Source organism: Sitophilus oryzae, unplaced genomic scaffold (genome assembly GCF_002938485.1).
Source record: "Sitophilus oryzae breed Bouriz unplaced genomic scaffold, Soryzae_2.0 scaffold_1532_pilon_pilon, whole genome shotgun sequence".
Taxonomy (NCBI): domain Eukaryota; kingdom Metazoa; phylum Arthropoda; class Insecta; order Coleoptera; family Curculionidae; genus Sitophilus; species Sitophilus oryzae.
In genome coordinates this window covers 761,132-781,353 of record NW_022146206.1, presented here as the reverse complement: position 1 = coordinate 781,353, position 20,222 = coordinate 761,132, and the positions used below count along the sequence as shown (strand labels likewise).

Sequence of the window (20,222 nt, the reverse complement as noted above, 5' to 3'; positions counted from 1 at the left end):
TCCAATCTATTTTTCCAACGCTCCTTGATTAAGAATTAGTGTTTTTAATATAGCCATTGTCAGAAGTTGACATATAATATGTCATTCTATTCAGAATGTCATTTTCTATCGAATAAAGTAAAAAAATACCGAGGGTGCCGTTGAAAAATCAAAAGTTGTAGTCATTTCCGGTGAAACAGGAAGCGACCAAAAACAATTGAATACGTCAATCAATCCTGATTTATATCATATACTAACATACCAAGTCTCGTTATTTTATCTAAAAAATTAAAATAATTAAAGTATATAAAGTATTTTATCAAAAATAACGGGATAATTTAGGAAAAAAAGTATTAAACTTATGTCGATGTACAAAAGGGGTTAAATTTCATAGCAAGATATCTCACCCTTTCTAACGGTACATCGTTATAGAGCAATATCTCACCCTTTTAGCGAAATACCCCATATCTTTGTTTGTTTAGAATTAAGATAGCGTCTAACCACCGGCCGGACGAGCCTTAACAAAACGCCATTGTGCGTAAACTAAGCCGCGATGAGGGTGCTAAAGGACCGACAAGACAGATGGTTACACTGCGATTTAGCGCCATCGAGAAAAGAGAATTTTCCGAAGAGCGTAATCAATCTTTCGCCCACATTAACTCCCTCTAGGCAAATATTTCAGACCGCAGGTCGGATTTTTCGTCACCTTTGGTGTAACTTAATAATAATATAATGTGATTTATTTGACTCTGGTGTCGTGTTTTCAATAATAGTTCAAAATTAAATAAGTTTAAGACATTTTGCGCTGGATGTATACCATGATAGTAAGGCTAATGAATACTTATGAAGCAAATACTTGGCACACAAAACTAAAGCAACGTACAGCAACGTACAAGGCAAAATGCCCAAAAACAGCAATGGAGATCATTCCAGACCTAACATCGCTGCACATTGTCATTATTGGTAGATATGTCAATGCGACAATGATTAGAATAGTCATTGACGGAAACAGTACATGGAGAAATGTCAGCTTAGGAAAAGTTCCACTCCTCCAACTCCCAATGGATGACATACCAAGAACACAGATGATTAAATAAACTTGCCTTAAACTTTTTTGAAACGCATATGAAATTAAAAAAAAATACTTTTTGTAAAATATTACTTTTTGTCTTGAACTAAATGAAAACCAGACTAACCAACAAGAAATGCTTTAAATTTGTTAAAAAATACCTATACCTCTGTAGCGGATTGACCAATATTTTTTTTTATTTTAAAAAAAGTTTTATTAATGCAGGAAACCATTCTATAATTAAACAAAGGTTTAATATATGCATATGCTAGTTTACTACCTATAAAAGTTAAATGTTAAATAAACTAGGAATTTTTTAACATTGGCTTAAGGTCAATAACGCAGTCAGCAAGATTTATATCAAGCTATCGCGTGTATTTGCAAGATACATAGACATTTTTTAATGCCATACCCAACAAATTATTAATAGAACTAATTAACATTCACCATAAATTATTCAAATTAACGTGAAAAATATTGTCAATTAAAATTGACAAAAATTTATAATGATTTTTAATATAAATTATTTTTAAATATCAACTGATAGTTAAGTTAGTTTTTGCATATAAAAGTTGTACACTCAGATGCAAAAAAACGCAACGCAAAAATTTTTGGTCAAATTTAAAGTGTAATATTTTTGTTATTTTTAGCCCTATTTCCATGATTTTTTTAACAAACTGTATATAATGATATCAACTTTAATTCGTAAACTAAGTTTTTTATAAACTTTAGTATTTTTCATATTATACAGGGTTAATCGAGGGGTTGTTTTTTACCCTAACTTTAAAACACCCTGTGCAATAATTTCGCGTGTGAATTTTCCTGAAATATAATTTTACAGTCAGAACCATGTTTCCTGAGCATTTTGTTTTTTAGATCATGTCAATACATGCTTTGGTTAATTTTTAAGAGCGAAATGAAGTTGCCACCGTCAATTATCATTTCTTTTTGAAGTTATTTTTCAATATGATAAGCCGGCTTTGGTGATTATTGTGAACTATATACTACCATGAACTGCCCATCATGTTCGACGTTTGGGAAATGCTTGGTAGGAAGGTTAGAAGTCGCAAAGGCGGTACCAGCCTCATTAAATGAACTTCACTTGGTTCTCAAGGAAGAATGGAAAAGCATAATGCAATTTGAGATATGCAGCCTCAAGGACAGTATTGTTACGTTTTTCGTCGGTTCCGTGTGGATAGAAAGTCACAATTTATTTAAACACTATTTATTTAACACTAATTAACAAAAACAATAACGATAAAAGACTTATAGAACTATTTACAAACGATTTATAACTAAGAATTTATTTTGAATTTTAGCGCGTCAACTGCACTCGTCTATTTATAACTGCCCTCTCTAGGCCACAGCCGCCGGCTTTTATACCTACAGTTAAAGTTTACTAGAATAGTCCATAGATCGTTAGGTGCATAGAGAAGGTTTCGATTGTTCTAGTATGTACTACTCCATTCCAGTAGGACTCGATACTTCTCGAATCTTCGAATGAATCATTACGCTGTCTATGCGATGTTAAGGTCATCCGAGGGCGGGCCATATTGTCAGGTTAGGTCGAGGCCACACCGGTCCGCAACTGTATGAACGGACGTATACAGGCGGTTATAGCAGCCAAGGGAAGCATCACAAAGTATTAGAGTATATTTTACAATTTTTTTTTCTGTTTGTATACTTGAGAATTAGAGATGTTTTCTTTAATATTGTTAGTTCTGTTAGTGTTGTTATTAATGTTTATTCAAACCAGGACAGTATCGTTAGTCTTTAATGTGTTTTTTTTTAATTTAGTATAGAGTATCCAATGCACCGTAATATGATGTTACGACAATAATCGCGAAAACCATTTCATCATATTAAAAAATTACATCAAAAAGTAATGATAATTGAAAAAAATGCAAATTGATCGTGGTCAGTTCATTTCGCTCTTAAAAATTAACCAAAGCATGTACTGACATGAATCAAAAAACAAAATGCTCAGGAGTCATGGTTCTGACCGTAAAATTATATTTTAGGAAAATTTACACACGAAATTATTGCACAGGGTGTTTTAAAGTTAGGCTAAACAACCCCTCGATTAACCCTGTATATTATGCCAAATACTGAAATTTATAAAAAACTTAGTTTATAAATCAAAATTGATATAATTATATACATTTTGTTAAAAAAGTCATGAAAATAGGGTTAAAAATAACAAAAATATAACACTTTAAATTTGACCAAAATTTTCTGCGTTGCGTTTTTCTGAGTGTACTAAAACATAAATCAACACTATTGTACAATTTAACTAAATATTATTATATTTTCTTCAAGACATCCAAAGAAGGAGTTATTTTAAAAGGGAATGACAAGACTACTTGATCACTCTGAGTAAAAGGTGGAGACACTCCTACCTTATAGTACAACAAAAAATCATTAAATTAATTAATTTGACTAGCATTTGAAGTAAACCCAAGTTTAAATGTTTAAAACATCATCTGTTTATACAAAGCTCATAAATTTGCTTTGAGTGTCATATTAATTTTAATAAGCATAACAAACATAACCGTAATAACTAGAGTATTAAATATTATTTATAGATAGTACTAAATGGTTCCAATAATATTTGAAAAAGTACTTAAACTAATAAATAAAAATAATAAATAAAACTAATAAATAAAAATAATAGTTAGTACAATTTCTATTTACTTCCAAATACTGAAAAATAACTGAGAAATATAGCGTCTAAATCTCTTTAACGTTACTATTACATATATGTGTAGCTCTAAATTTGTGTTACCTGACCTAACTTATAATAAAAACCTTTTAAAGCGCGATAATAAAATAAAACATTTGTTTTTATTCCATGTTGACGTGCCTACGGCCTAATATCGGTGCTCTAATAAATCACCCTGAAAATGCCACAGATCTAGATGGAACAGAAAGATTGTCCTACTTTCTGTTCTAATTTTGACGTAGCATTTCACATATAATATGGTCAAAAGAAAAGAAATATGGACAACTACTAAATAAAATTTACATTATTTATTGCTTTTGTGGAATATGATCACTAAAACAAAAATCAAACTATTTATTTTATGTAAAACTAGCGTGTACCCGCGACTTCGTTAACGTCGAATTAATCATTTGTAATGGTGATGATAAAGCAAAGCAAGAATTTCCATTAACATACAAACTGGATAAAAATTTTTCACATTTATGTCAGCATGAGTAAAAACAATATAGCGATATTATTATATAACTTGGTAATATTTGAGGGGTAGTTTTATCTCGTTGGAATTTGACTTTCGAAAAATCCGTTGGCCAAAAATAAGCTTTTTACATCAATCAGTTTAAGCAGAATCGTGGTTAATCAATTACCCAACTTTTTGAAACACCCTATATGATTTTTTAAAAAATTTCAAAATATGCAAAAAAAACAAAATAAATTATGCGTGTCCAAGCGTTTTCCTGAAAGACTAACTGTTTTTTAAATAACAAATAAACAAATAACAAAAAGAGCCTCACAAGAAGCCTGACAAGCTAATCGTTGAAAAATACCTGATGCAAGATTGTCGTGGATAACACAATAATACAGCAAGAAATTAATCCGGTTATCCGGTTATGGCGATATCGAAACAGAAGTAAGACAACAAACAACAAAAGCAATGAGAGTGGCTGAAAAGTCAAGAATATACACGGCTGTTGTCAGACCCATAATGACCTACACAGCAGAAACCAGAGCGGATACAGCAAAAACAAAAAGATTCTTGGAAACAGGCGAGATGAAAATCCTCCGCAAAATTACAGGTGAAACGCTGCTAGATAGAGAACGAAGCGACAACATAAGGCAAATATGCAAGGTGGATATCATTAATGAATGGGTATTGAGCAAAAAACGTGGATGGAATGAACATATATGCCGAATGAACGATGGAAGAGTAGTAAGGTCAGCTTGAGACAAATCACCACTGGGAAGAAGAAGTACGGGAAAGCCAAGAAAAAGATGGTGTAATAACCTAACCGTCGATTGAAACTGTAGGCATGAAGTGAAGAATGAACAGGCAATCAGCCTAATATAGAGTAGGAAGAAGAAGAAGAGTTCTTTTAGTTAGAATACTTAATCATTGTCTACCACCTTCAAAGAAACGATATATAATACACAAAGCATAACACCTACACTGACCGGCAAAAAAAACCGGCCACTAAAAACTAGTCCCAATTTCAAAGTTGGATTTCTCGCAAACCACACATTAGATTTTGATGATTTTTTTTTTTAAATTGTAAATTAATTCCTTCTTAACGGATGCTACGTCAGAAATTTCTATTCCGAATTTATTTTGAGCATATACAGGGCACAACAATAAGACGTAGTTTTTTGCCCGAACTTTGTAGTAGCTATTGCTAAATCAAATCAGACCGTCTTTTGTGAGCATTTTCTTTTTTTCATCACGACATTATCTCTGTTTGTATTGGAGATACGCTGCTTTAAAACAAATGCCTCGAAAAAAGATTTAGTCCATAACTCAATATCCCAATTCACATGGAAACGCGCAAACTGAAGACGTGTTCGACGATGTCTTGGAAGTAGTTGTGGTCCTGTGGCAGGCCTCCTTGCAGCCAAGCTGTTTTCTTTTAGTCTTTGTCGGAGTGTTCTCTTACTGACTTGAGTTCTACGCACGGCTTGTAGCAGATGTTGATTCTGAAACGCTGTAATTCTACGATTCCGTAAAGTATTCAGGATAATAAAGCGGTCGTCAATTGCATTTGTCTTCCGTTTTCTTCCGGAATCCACTCGCCTGGTGAAATTTCCCGTTTCCATATACCGATTCCAGGTATGCTGGACTGTTGTTCGAGGTATACCCAAGGTATCGGACACATAACGTTGACTTCGGCCATCCTCAATTAAAGCCACAATACGAGCAACATCCGTCACAGATAATGGTATTTTTTTTATTTTGACAACCGTTGTTGTCACATTGCAAATATTCATAAATCCCTTTTCATCTATGTCGCCTTGATTATTTACAGATAAAGCTTTCTGCCTGCGAAGCATTTTTCCGAGACGTTCGTTTTAAAGCAGCGTATCTCCAATACAAACAGAGATAATGTCGTGATTAAAAAAACAAAATACTCACAAAAGATGAGGCTACAATGTGATTTGATTTAGCAATAGCTACTACAACTGCTACACCCTACAGGGTGTTACAAAGTTCGAGCAAAAAAACTTCGTCTTATTGTTGTGCCCTGTATATGCTCAAAATAAATTCAGATATTTCTGACGTAGCATCCGTTAAGAAGGAATTGATTTACAATTTAAAAAAAGATCATCAAAATCTAATGAGTGGCTCTCGAGAAATCCAACTTTGAAATTGGGACTAGTTTTTAGTTGCCGGTTTTTTTTTGCCGGTGAGTTTATATGAATTGCTACAAAATATCTATTTTTATAATATATCAAAAGCAGTTGCCTGTACTACAGTAGATATTAGTTTATTAATAAATTATTACTTTAAGAGCTTCATATTCTCATTCAAATATTTCTAAATAAAATAATATGAAGCCAAAAAATCAATTTAATTAGACAATTTTCCTCTCAGATTCCTTTCAATTGGGTGCAAGCTATTACTGGCCCAAAATTGGTGGTTTTATAAATCACACTGGATCAGTCAGAGCCAGACAGGAAAAACTGCACCAGCTACTATTTCCCGTAATAAACTACGCGTAATCTGTCAAAATGTTCATTTACTCGCAAAGACGTACAAGCCATTTAAGCCGCTGGCAACCGGTTACAGCGGATATTTGACAGCACTGTAATTACAGCAGACTTGCAGCTACAATATTGCCTTGATTGAAAAAACCAGTTAAAAACCAGGAAATTGTTTATTTATATAGATTCTTACGTCAGTTTTTGGATATAATTTATTATTAACTTGAATAGTATCTAATAAGTCCCAGAGAAATATGTAAACCCTATAAGAATTTAACAAAAACAATTCAAAAGAAATTCAACAAAAAATAAAATCTCTTAATAGCGCTTTCAGATGGAGCGGAGCGTCCGCGACTTTGAGCAAGTACCACGAATTCATATGAGCAATTTCACATTTCCAAACCAAAACACGCGGAAGGTCCGGGCATACAGTCCGCTCCATCTGAAAGCTCTGTAAGTGCTGTTTCTCATACGTATGCTCCATCCGGATGATTTCGTCCGATGGCCATCCGTCGAGCCCTTGTTTCGACGGAGCGTCCGCGCGCGTAGAGGCTACGTGTTTAACAGCGCTTTCAGATGGAGCGGACCGTCCGTGTGTTTTTTCGAAGCAAGGGCTCGACGGATAGCCGTCGGATGAAATCATCCGGAAGGAGCATACGCGTCCCATGTGAAATTCTTCATTTAAACTCATGGAACTTGCTCGAACTCGCGGACGGTCCGCTACATTTGAAAGCGCTCTAAGTGCGCTATTTCATATACACGCGTGAGGTGAAGTGCTGATTTGCAATTTATTTCGATAAGCGTCTTTGCAGCTATAAATCAATGAGTACTTTTAAAATTGAAACAGAAATATTGATATACGCTTTGTTTATAACCGCGATATTAAAAATAAAGCATATTATGGAGACGTTGCAGCTGCTACTGTCCCGGATTTTGATAATTTGAATCACAACACGGTCTGCCTATTCAGCAAATATATGTCAACTCGAGACGGATTTAAAAGCTCATGTAAAAGCAGTCCGTCGGACCTTGAAAAAATATGCGGACGAACAGCGCGGACGGTCCACTCCGCTCCTTGTGAAAGAGCACTTATGCCGGGACCACAGAATATACGAAAAAGAAGCCCAAGTTTCTTGTAATAAATCGGTTCAATTTTCGTAACGCCATCTCTCGACAAAGCTGACATTTACTGGTTAGCCAAAGGGGTGCGGGGCCGGGTGGAATTGTAAAATACACTTTTTTATTTTAATTATTTTTATTGGCTATTTGCAATTTTATTTTTAAAACATATTATCTCAAACAATCACATAATATGTCTTAAAAATAAAATTACAAACGGAAACAAAAGGAATTAAATAATCTGAAAATCTACAAAGTTTATTGATAAAAAAGTTAGGCTATGCAAATTGATATATTAAGTATAACCTCTTTGGTATAAAAAAATACTATTACGTAAAAACAGGTGATACAATACTTCAAAATTAATTTTAACATAATATCAAAACCGAAAAATCAAACTGCAAACACAACCACACTTATCACAACAGAAATTAACACACACTTCCGCGGCAAATGTCCAAGAAAGACTGATCATTCTGATTGGTCCTGGTCCGGTCGTAGCTCACGTCGTATTGTCGTCAAGATTTTTGGACAGGGATTTTGTCCAAAAATCTTGACGATCAGCGCCATCACCCGTCATAATTGGGAAACTTTTGCTGGAACCATTTTGAATATTTCACTTACATGGCCCTGGCCGGGACCTCATTAGGCCACACACCACGCGACGCCACGCTATCCCACGTGAGCCCACGTGTTGCGACGTGGAAAGGAATGTACATACGAGATCTGGGACAAACGATTTATCCATCACACGTGTGATAGCGTGGGATGGCGTGTTGCCTAATGTGTACGCAATACATGTAATCAAATGGAAAAACATACGCACAGATCTTCATGACGTGGGGTGGCGTGGCGTGGCGTGTTGCCTAACTTCAATAGAGAATTACTAACTTCAATAATTTGTCAAAATTTTCATTAAAAAAATATTCTGTAATAATTAAAATATGTTTTAAACCTGCATCTTTTGATTGCCCTTGAGTATTTTACTCTACATCCTTTAATTAAGTTTAATTTTAAATTAATACGGCATATAAAGGCATATCACAGCCACCCCCCCCCTCACCCCTAGATTTTTTGAAATAATAACTGACGCAAAATCTTAAAAAATTAAAATATCTAGGAAAATATTTGTCTGAAGGGTAGAGCAACCTAGAGCAACTTGCCTTTAAAAGTGACTAATGCTCCATATTAACTTTGTCTCAGCCTGTATAACTTTTCGTGTCGAATTTTAATTTGGTTTAACATACAATGGTTACTGTAATTAAATATCAGGCTATACAAGATCAACTAAAATTTAGGTAGCTGTTTTTAAAATTTAAAATTTGCTCTTCATTTTCAAAAAATGTGAAATATGTCAAAATCCTTACATTTTAGGTATATTTTACTTCTATACTTACTATACTTACTTTACTATATTATACTTCTTTAATAAAACTGACCTTTATTATTTTCTTAGAATCCGAAAATCAATTATTAATATGTAGGGTGTGCCATTACAAGAAGCAAAACTTTGATGTGTAACTTTTTTTGGGGACACCCTGTATAACTCTATATATTTTTATAAAATGCTTTTAATTAATTTACACTGCTTATGCATTATATATGCATTATGCTGCCAAAATTTAATTTCGATAGAAACTACCGCTCTCCTTGGTCCCTCTGCGTCGTATGAGAGGCACCACCCTGTATAAAAAGAAATTCAACAAAAAAATAAAATCTCTTCATACGTTTGGTTGAAACAATAAAATCGTTTCATTTCATTAAACGCTTATATAAAAATTTTCCGCGAAAAATGAAAATTCCACTCATATGAACATACCTTTCCAACTGCGAACAACAGATGGAGGAAACACCATTGCGCCCACTGCACCGCCTCCATCATTTTAAATAATGGTCACGTCTAATGGATTTTCACGTGGTTAAATAAGTGAGAGAGCGGTATTTTACGCTGACAACTGAGTTTTTTTCATGCGAATAGACACTGCCAGATTGGAAACGAAATCACGTTTTTAATTAACACAATACGATGAAGCATCACCGCCTATTCAGCAAAATCTCAATACGAACATTTAAACAACCCTTGTTTTAAAGCGCTCGAATTGCCTTTTTTACCGACGCTTTATATTCTCCATTTTGGTTTTTGTTAATCTAGTTGTTAAGTCAGAAAATAGAGAATATTACACAAATTATTATACAAATTATTTCTATGCTATAACAAAATCGAAACAAAAAATCTCTGCTGAGAAACATTGCGAAACAGTTTCGTCACATTTTGGATACATATGTTTCGTAACATAAATCGCTTTTTGTTTCGAAACATTTTACCAAAATGTGGTTTGGCTACATAAGCTATAACAGTAATGATCTTGGTGTCTTTTTAAGGTAAGGTGTGAAATTTTTAAGAAATAGATGCGGCTCACATTTACAAATATTTTGTACCCGTTTTGTGCCTAAAAGTTTCCATAATTTATTTGATATTCTGTCAAATATGAGAACGTAACATTACATTATTGTTTGGATTTTGTTCTGCAGTTTTTGCATTTAACCTTTCTTCAAGTTTTTATAGTACTATAATTAAAAAAGCAGAAGGAAGGACATATAGTGAATACAAATACAGATATTTTTCTTATAGTCCGGTTTGAATTTGTATTCCGTTTGCAGATTTGTGATACAATATTGGGCGATACCTTAAAATCTTCATAATACCACATAGATTCCGAGAATCGATGGGCCCTCTCTCGCAAATGCGTTTGAGGGAAGAAACAACCCCATCTATACACCCCCTTATAAAATAATGTAAATTCGCTTAATAAAATGTATTGAATATATTTTAATTTTAACAATGAGTATTTTCTAATACAAAACTGTTTTTGGAACTTGTAAATACTTCCGATTGTTCCACCCCTAGGTCATTGGGGGTTGAAAATATACGATTACGCCATATAATCAATGCCTAACCTATTTATATATAGTTAGTTTTGTTTTAAATTGTAATAAGTAATAAAAAAACCTCTTGGCTATATAAGTGTTGATGTTTATAGAAACACTGATGAATGTTTATATAGATGTTCATTAATATTTATATATCAAATAAAATAGAGATAGCGAAACGGTATATAAATGTTTGTTAAATGAGGCATTTTTGCAGATACATGGAGAGAGCAAAGAGGGGTGCAGTCCCTAAATGTTACAATTTTATCCAACAGTATAACACTTGTCATCCGATGAGTCCTATCCAAGCTGGTTTCCTCTACAAAACCGACATTTGCACAAGAATCAACGTTTCCCTCACATGCACACATCTCTGTGCATACCACACGTAAAGTGGCACATTTGCAGCGTTGGGAGTATTTAGTTTTGGAACATGAGCATAACACTAAATTTAACACTTCATCAGGGGCGCACGGAAAATCACATATTATGGGTTCAAATTCACATTAACCAATTTCCACACATATTCAGCTGCTGGTGGTAAACAAGGATTGGGAAGTATGTATCTATACCATTCCATGCATTGATTATGGCATCTCAGTATTGCTGGTTTCAGAGCTGCTAAGGTTGGTGGCATATTATCACTGGCACTTTGTTATAGGCTAAAGATCCACCATCTCAGGTCGGATAACTTGCTAAAGCTTTTCTTTGTTGGTGAATACACGTAGCAAATAAAAGATTCGATTTCTTCAATAACAGATTCGGCTAATATTTCATTTTTTCCAAGAGCAGCTAACGCCTAAAGTGTAGATGGAGAAGCTGTTAGAAACTTTTTCCAAAAGCTAATTTTTGAAGAAAACTACATTCGCATGTTCTTACACTTTATTTAAGCAATGAAGTTGTGCTTACTTTAGTTATTTATTAAAATTATTTATTTATTAAAACATAAAAAGAAAACTTCTTTATTTTAGGGGTGACATATTATTAGGGGTGAATACCACCCTCTGATACTCCAGTGTAAATTTTAATTTAGATTTATTTTAAAATTTGAAACATGAAAAAAATATAGTATTTTTAAGTAACACGCATACATTAAAAGTTACCCCTTTACGTCGCAAGGGGTAATACTCACCCCTTGTCACTTTTTAAACCATATTTTCTGTTATCTTAAATCAAAAAAAGAGTTTTTAAAATTATGCAACAATTTGTTTCCATAATTATATTTAATTTAATTTTTGTTCCTTTAGGGGTGTTAAAGGGGTAAAATATACCCTCTGCCATATTTTCTAGAGAGGGCCCATCAATATTCATATTCTACAAGGTGTTCTGAAAATTTTAAGGTATGGCACAATATTGTATCACAAATCTGCACACGGGATCCCATATTTGACAAATTGAAACCGGACTATTTTGCGATTTTATAATGATTTATTATACGCATTACAAAGATGATTTGTTTTAGGAATAAATGTAATAACAGCCACTACCCATATTCAACAGGAAACCAAAGAAAAATGTTACCAGCAGCAGCTGTGTGTTTTTATCTTTTTTCCACAATGGAATACATGTTTTTATGTTTTAATTGTGTTATACTAAGTAAATAAGAATGTTTTAATTATTTTACCCAGAAGCTTTGATTGGCGTTGTTGACAGGTAACTAGTTCGAACTTTCTATACAGATAGCGCTAAATCGAAACATTTTGGAAAAGAGTTTAACATTTATTGTCGATTCATTTTCGAAACGCGAGTTTCTCTCTTTTTAGACACGAATATGATATATTTTAGATTATTTGTCTCCGACACCATGTCAAATTTATAAAATAATGAATTAAAATTTCGCCATGTTGTCTAGTGATAGCGTTTTTAACTAATGTTTTTATCGGCTGTTGAGCTCTTAAACTCAGAAGAAAGCGTTCTACTTACATGAATTTATATATTTTTATTCTCAGAACCCTGATATAGAATTAAAAATAAAAATCTATATTTCAAACAAAAATATATTCTACCAACAAATAATGATTAATTAAGGGGCATTAAAAATATGAAAGTACATTAAAAAAATTGGTCAAGTGCCAGTCGGACTCGCGCACGAAGGGTTCCCTACCATTCATTATCTATACAACATTAGACACTATATTATTATAAACTTTTTTTCCGATTTAGCTGAAATTTTGAATGCGCGTATAAGTAAATAAAAAAAATTAAGAAACGCGTTATTAAAAATTGTATTAATCAATAATAAATATGTAAAAAGTAAAAATAAATAAAAACGATTAAAAAAAGTCGCCTTGATTAGGATTCGAACCTGCCTTACTACGGCTCCAACGTCATAGCAGCGTAAAGTCCTAACGCTTTAACCACGCGGCCACCGAGGACTTGAAGGATTCTATGTAAAATTCTTACTTAAAAGATAATGTTTAGTGAAAGTACTTTTTTATTTATAAACATTTATTTAATTCTGTTTTTAGTATTTGTTCTTATAGCGGCAACATAGATACATTATCTGTAAAAATTTCAACTGTCTAGCTATAACGGTTCATAAGATAGACCTTTGTGATAGACGGATTGACGGACGGACGGACAGCGAAGCTTAGTAATAGGGTTCCCGTTTTTACCCTTTGGGTACGGAACTCTAAAAAAGCATAGATATTAATTTTAGGCGAGAGCTGCAACTCAACGTCACCGAGTATCTTCTCAATATGAATTTTCGCAAGCACAAATAGTTAATAGATTACCGAAATATTAGTTATATAGGCAGCCATCTTTCGCCAAAATTAATTTTACTTTAAGTTAAAAAGTAATCTAAAAGTTAGGTAAATTAGAGTTCAGACTGAAAATTAAAAAAATACTTTCAGCGCAATTAGGGGCCCCCGTTTAATGTTTTCGACTAAATTTTCAGTCATTTCAGGAAATTCTTTCCAACTCTAATTTCAATTTTCTAACTTCCGCTATCCATTTTCGAATATCGTATTTTAACAGAGTCGAAAAAGAATTTTCGAAGAAGAAGCATTCGGGAAGGATGCAAATAACAAAACACTGTTAAATATTTATTGAAGCCTTGCCGATGTGGATGCTTCTGTCATTCTGGTTTTGAAACTGAATTTTGACCGGTAAATGGAGAAAAAATAAATGGAATGTCAAATAAATTGTAGACAACGAGTTACATATCTGAAGTAAAATTGAAGAACTGAAACAGAAATTGCTTTATTCATAAAATACATTTATGCTGAAATTCTTAAATTAAGTAAAGTAAGAGAGTAAACACTTTTTTTTACTCTCTAGTTCCTATCCGGGAGCCCGGGGTTCAAATCCCTCTGGATTATTTTATTTTATTTTTTTCATTTTGTTTTGATTTTATTTGATTTTTTGTTCGTGTTTGTTTTTATTGACAAACATTTGCCGGTCATTTCAGCCTCATCTCAGTGTTTCAGTCTCACCGTTTTCAGCCTCTTCAGTTTTAATATGTAAAATGTGAACCTGTGTGTGGATTGACTTTTATTGTAAGTTACGACGACCTTTTTATTTATTTCTGTTCTTTCTTGTTAGGTCTGATGATGCTTGTATGAGCGAAACAGGTGTCACTGTGTAATTTAATATAAAAGTTGAGACCCAGACTTTGAGTCTTTTTTGTACTTTTTTAAGAGATAACTTTGGCAATCATAGCCAACAATAGACAACAATGGGCCCAACTACAAAGAGAGTATCTAAATATGTGAGGGAGGCTACACCATAATTGAAAATAGTTGAATAAGCTGAAAATGATGATGATGATGACGATGAGGATAATATAAACTGAATCAACACAAAATCATATAATAATTCTTAGTTGTCAATTTAAAAATACAATGCCTATATGAAAACTTTTTCTCGGTGATACAGCAACAACATTTTAATAAAGTTATTAAATATAACAAATTCAAAGCCATTGCTTGTGCATAAAATTTATTACTTTTGTGTCTAAAGAATAATATAAATCCAGTGCTTAAGAACGAAAGTCATAACAGAATCTCAGTAATAAATATCATATATCATTAATTGGTAATAACAGACAAAAAGGCATTTTTTGTATTGTATTGGAATTTAAAAATTAAAATTTAAAAAGTAAGATTTAGAAAAATATTTGGAAAGAACCTTTCTAAAGTGGAAAACCCCATAGAGAAGTATATCTCTACTACCCAAAATGAAACTACTATTACAAAAGTAACACTATTCTACCACAACCCTGCAAATCACTTTAATTTGATTTCTCGTTTTGATCGGTCGTTTGTTTTGATAAGCATGTTAGTATCATCAGTAGATATTGTGAAACTCCAATTTTCAACGTAGCTTCACCAAAAGAATTTGATGAAGCAACGTTGATCATGCAGCTTCATGATAAAAACATCAGTTTTACTATGGCCTTTTTGCTAACCATGTTGTAATAATAATCTATCTTGATATTACCTCTTCAGCAAAGTTGATAATAGAAACTTTAATTTATACACCGTAAATATATTCTAAGGATTCGTCATTGGAAAGTTTAATTACAGTAAAAAAATTGAACTAAAATATAAATTATTGCCTAATGACTAACCTTCTGGATCCTCTTCCGACAGTAATTTTTCCAGTTCCTTCTCGTCATAGGAATGTCCAAGGGTGGTTAGAATTGTTCTCACTTTTTCTTTCTCTATTGTCCCCCTTTTTGTTGAATCGAACATAGAAAACGCCCGCTTCAGCACTGAAAATAAGTAGAAAATAATTAAAAAAAACAAACAAAAAAAATAAAACAAAAAAAAATAAAAATAAAAAGAGAAACACAAAAAAAAGATAAAACATAAAGATAAAAATGCGTGTTTCGGCACTGAAATCTCGATTATATAGCAGTAAAATTATTTATGAATGTAATCTAAGCCATTCGTTTTTTCTAACTCCTAATTCGAATTTCATTTTATAGGTTATAAAATGGCGTTTTCTGTTTCCCGTGGTCGCGGGTTAATTTTTACGAGTAAAAATCATTGCTGGGCGGGTTCAATAATTAAATTTCATTTTTATATAGCTACAGCCTTTACGACAGGCGCTGAATTTTACGATATCGCTTTACGAGGGCAATAATTTCCGAGCTCTTGGCTTAGAATGTCGACGCTTTCATTCTCACAAATCTGCTAAGGATAATGGCTTAAAATGCCTCGCATTTCAAGATATTCAAGTTATTTAAGCTGCACAAAGTTTTAAACCTTTATAACTTTTTACTATTAAAAACAATATTTTAATAAATACTTAATGTACAGGGTGGCGCCTCTCATACGCCGCGGAAGCTCCAAGGAGAACGGTAGTTTATATCGGAATGAAATTTTGGCAACATATGTAGGTTAACTAAAAGCATTTTATAAAAATATATAAATTTACACAGGGTGTCCCCAAAAAAAGTTACACATCAAAGTTTTGTTTTTTCTAATGGAACACCCTATATATTCATTCATTTTCGGATTCTAGGAAAAAAATAAAGGTCAGTTTTATTAAAGAAGCATATACCTAAAATTTAAGGATTTTGACATACACGCACCGGAAAAATCTAGGGATATCATTTTATTAAAGTTAAAAATAAATGTTGTGAATAAACAACCACATACTTGTAGGCCGATTCTTTCTACTTCGATTGAAACGAAGTAGTCACACTAGTTATTTCTAAATTTGGGATATTTGCAGAAGTGTTTGTGCATTTTTTGTCAAATGTATAAAAAGTACCTAGCATCAATTGTTCGAATTTAACCTGTACTGGCTATGTTTTTATGATAACTGGCCAGAATTCATTCAAATAACTCTGTTTAGTATTAAACGACATTATGGAGCATAGACATCTTAACAGAGACGAAATGCTAAGGGCCATGTGTATGCTCGAAGCTGGAATGCGCCAAATGGACGTAGCTAGAGCATTAGGCGTAGCTAGAGCATTAAATACAACGCAAAGTGTAATATCGCGATTAAGTGCACGCTACCGGAAAGTGGTGATGTTGCTGAAAGGCACACAGGGCGACATCGCATTACTACCCTTCAGCAAGATCATTTTTTACAATTAAATGCTCGACGCCGACCGACTCTTACAGCACCAGAGCTTAGTTTAATTCTCCAGGAAACACATAATGTAACCGTTAGTCTTGACACTGTCCGCAATAGATTAAGAGAGGTCAACTAAAGAAGCAGACGCCCCTGGAGAGCTCAACCCTTAACGAGAGGAAATCGAGAGGTACGATATTTGTGGGCTCAAGATCATGTTCAGTGGTCGAATGAACTCTTCACAGATGAGTCACGCTTTGGAATTCATCCGGATTCGAGAAGGCTTAGGGTATGGAGAGAACCGGGAAATCTTATTCGGTTGGATCATGTTCAGGAAGTGCACCCTTATCAAGGTGGAACCAGTTATGGTCTGGGAAGGAGTCCAGTTAGGCCGAGAAACCGATCTCGTTTTTCTTGAAAGGTTTCTAACAGGAATCACATATCGTGATTTAATTCTTGAGCCTGTCGTGTTACCATATGCCAATGATTTTGGAAGAAACATCATTCTCATGCATTACAATGCACGGCCTCATACAGCCAGAGTGGTAAGTGAGTTTATCAATGCTCATCAATTAAACATCTTACCCTGGCCGACACAATCTCCTGACCTCAACCCCATCGAGCACGTATGAGACGCGGTCCAAAGAAGAATTTTGAGAATGGGTATGCCTCGTGAAACTCGTAGAGATCTGGTTCGGGCCGTGAATGCAGCGTGGCAGGCTGTACCTCAAGAAGAGATCGACAACCTGATCAGGAGCATGGAGAGACGATGTAGGGTTGTAATGAACAGTAGAGGAGGCCATACCCTTTATTAAGTAAAAATGGTTTTTTCTTTTTTTTTAATTCACAGTTTAGAATAAAAAAAATGTGTGTATTTTTTTGAATTCAATAAAAATCAAGATAAATTTGAAAAAATTCGGTAAATTAAAATTCGGTAAAAAAATAAAATTACTGAAGATGGCTGGATAAAACTGTAATATCCTTAGACTTTTCCGGTGTGTGTATTTCACATTTTGTAAAAATGAAAAGTAAATTTTAAATTTCGATAACAGCTACCTAAATTTTAGTTGTATAGCTTGATATTTAATTACAGTAGCCATTGTATATTAAACCAAATTGAAATTTTACCCGAAAAGTGATATATATTTATATATATTATACAGGGTGAGACAAAATTAATATCGAACATTAGTCACTTTTAAAAGCAAGTTACTCTTTTATTTTAAATGGAACACCCAGTATATTTTTCCGGTATTCAATGGGGAATGTATATATCTTTAAAATATTATTAAGGTTGCCTACCCTGCGGACAAAGATTCTTTAACAAGGCAATTTTATTTAATCTATTATAAATAATTAAATTCTATAAAAAACAACAAAATGTGCGTTTTTATTTTGTTTATAATATTTTATAGATTAATTAGTAATTTATATAACATTTACCATTATTTTCCGACAAATAAGTATTTATTTCAAGCTAAAGAAAATATTATTCTTCCCATATCTTCCGAAATCAAAAATCTTCCCAGATATATTTATAATGAAATCCAATTTATATTTAGCAATTATCGTATTAATGAAAAAATGTAACACTCAGAGTATCCAGTCTAATTATAGCGAGTTTCCGTTAAATTTTGGATTTATTTATGATCGACGAAATTTTTGGAATATAGAGCAACTTCAAACCCGAAAAGATTGTGGGATATATGCTTAATGTAAAATTAAAAATTAATAATTTAATAAATACTTACGATGCAATTGTTCATCTTCCGCTTGAGCCTAAAAATAAGAAAAAAAAATTATATTAATATAATAATAAACAATACATATATTCACATTTTAAACGTATTCTTTCCTACGTGAATTAAATAAAAAAATCTCCATAGGCCAATATAATGGCCTATGGATTTTTATATGATTTAATGGATTTTTTATATGACTAGCCTGTACCAGCGACTTTGTTCGAGTTGAATTAATCATTTGTAATATTGCTGATAAAGCAAAGTAAGAATTTCCATTAACATACCAATTGGATAAAATTTTCTCACATTTATGTCAGCATGAGAAAAAATAATATGGCGATATTATTATATAACTTGGTAATATTTGAAGGTTAGTTTCATCTCGTTGGAATTTGATTTTCGAAAAATCCGTTTGCCAAAAATAAGTTTTTTACGTCAAGCAGTTTAAGCAGAATCGTGGTTCAGAAATTACCCAACTTTTTGGAACACCCTGTATAATTTTTTAAAAAATTTCAAAATATGTAAAAAAAACTAATAAATTATGCTTGTCCAAGCGTTTTCCCGAAAGACTAACCGTTTTTTAAATAACAAATATTGTAATTTTTGAGGGGCGTTTTCACCCTCTTGGAATTTGAGATTCGAGAAACCCCTCCTTATCGAACCTCTACACCCCACAGTCAATCCATTTGCCAAAAATCAGCTTTAAACGTCAAGCAGTTTAAGCAGAATCGTGATTACTCAATGGTCATATTTTATGGAACACCCTGTATAAATTTATGAAAATCTTAAAATATGTAAAACAACAAAATAAAATATACGTGTTTAAGAGTTTTTCCGAAAAACTCACCGGTTTTTAAATAAAAAATATTTTAATATTTGAGGGATAGTTTCACCCCCTTAAAATTCGAGTTTCGAAAAATCCCTTCTTATCGAACCTCTACACCCTAAAGTCAATCTGTTTTCCAAAAATCAGCTTTTTACGTTAAGCGCTTTAAGCAGAATCGTGATTAATCAATGACCAGATTTTTCGAAATACCCTGTATACATTTTTAAAAAATCTTAAAATATGTAAAAAAACAAAATAAAATATACGTGTTTAAGCGTTATTTCGGAAACTTAACCGTTTTTTAAATAAAAAATATTGTAATATTTGAGGGGTGGTTTCACCCTCTTGGAACTGGAATTTCGAAAAATCCCTTCTTATCAAACCTCTACACCCTAGAATGAACCTGTATACCAAAATTGAGTGGTTTGAGCAGGATCGTGATTAATCAGTATGTCAGTCACTTAAGGATTTTATATATTAGTATAGATTCAATAAGCTTTATCTAATAACACAGAACACAGTATATTGTAAAATAAAACACAGAAATCACCACAATACGTGTTTTATTTTGCTGTTGTAACACCAAAGGTTCCAAAATATGTTTTTATGAAAAATAACAAAAAAACACGTTAAGAGAAGCAAAAATGGAAAAATACTTCTATTATTAGAATATGACACAGCGAAATCTGGAAAAATTGAGGTCTATGTGGGATAAGATCCTCCTGCCATATCTTGCATTTTATAGATATTTGATTCAAAAATCTGACAAACAGGACTTCAGCAGTGAAATATTCGAGAGATTTGCAGTCTTTTCTTTATTAATATTTTTTT

General features: G+C 32.8%; 1 protein-coding gene and 1 pseudogene across 1 annotated transcript in view; one reads left to right on the top strand and one right to left on the bottom strand.

The window, feature by feature from the left end:
* LOC115878821 overlaps positions 1-20,222 on the top strand; it is a 189,509-nt pseudogene that overhangs the window by 78,443 nt on the left and 90,844 nt on the right.
* Positions 1-20,222, bottom strand: part of LOC115878822 (troponin C-like) — a 57,646-nt gene that overhangs the window by 18,767 nt on the left and 18,657 nt on the right. The window contains exons 2-3 of the mRNA XM_030895427.1: positions 18,575-18,602; positions 15,364-15,507 (exon numbers count right to left, since the gene is read on the bottom strand). Of these exons, the coding sequence (XP_030751287.1) occupies positions 15,364-15,507; positions 18,575-18,602 (172 nt within the window). The remainder of the gene's footprint in view (positions 1-15,363; positions 15,508-18,574; positions 18,603-20,222) is intronic.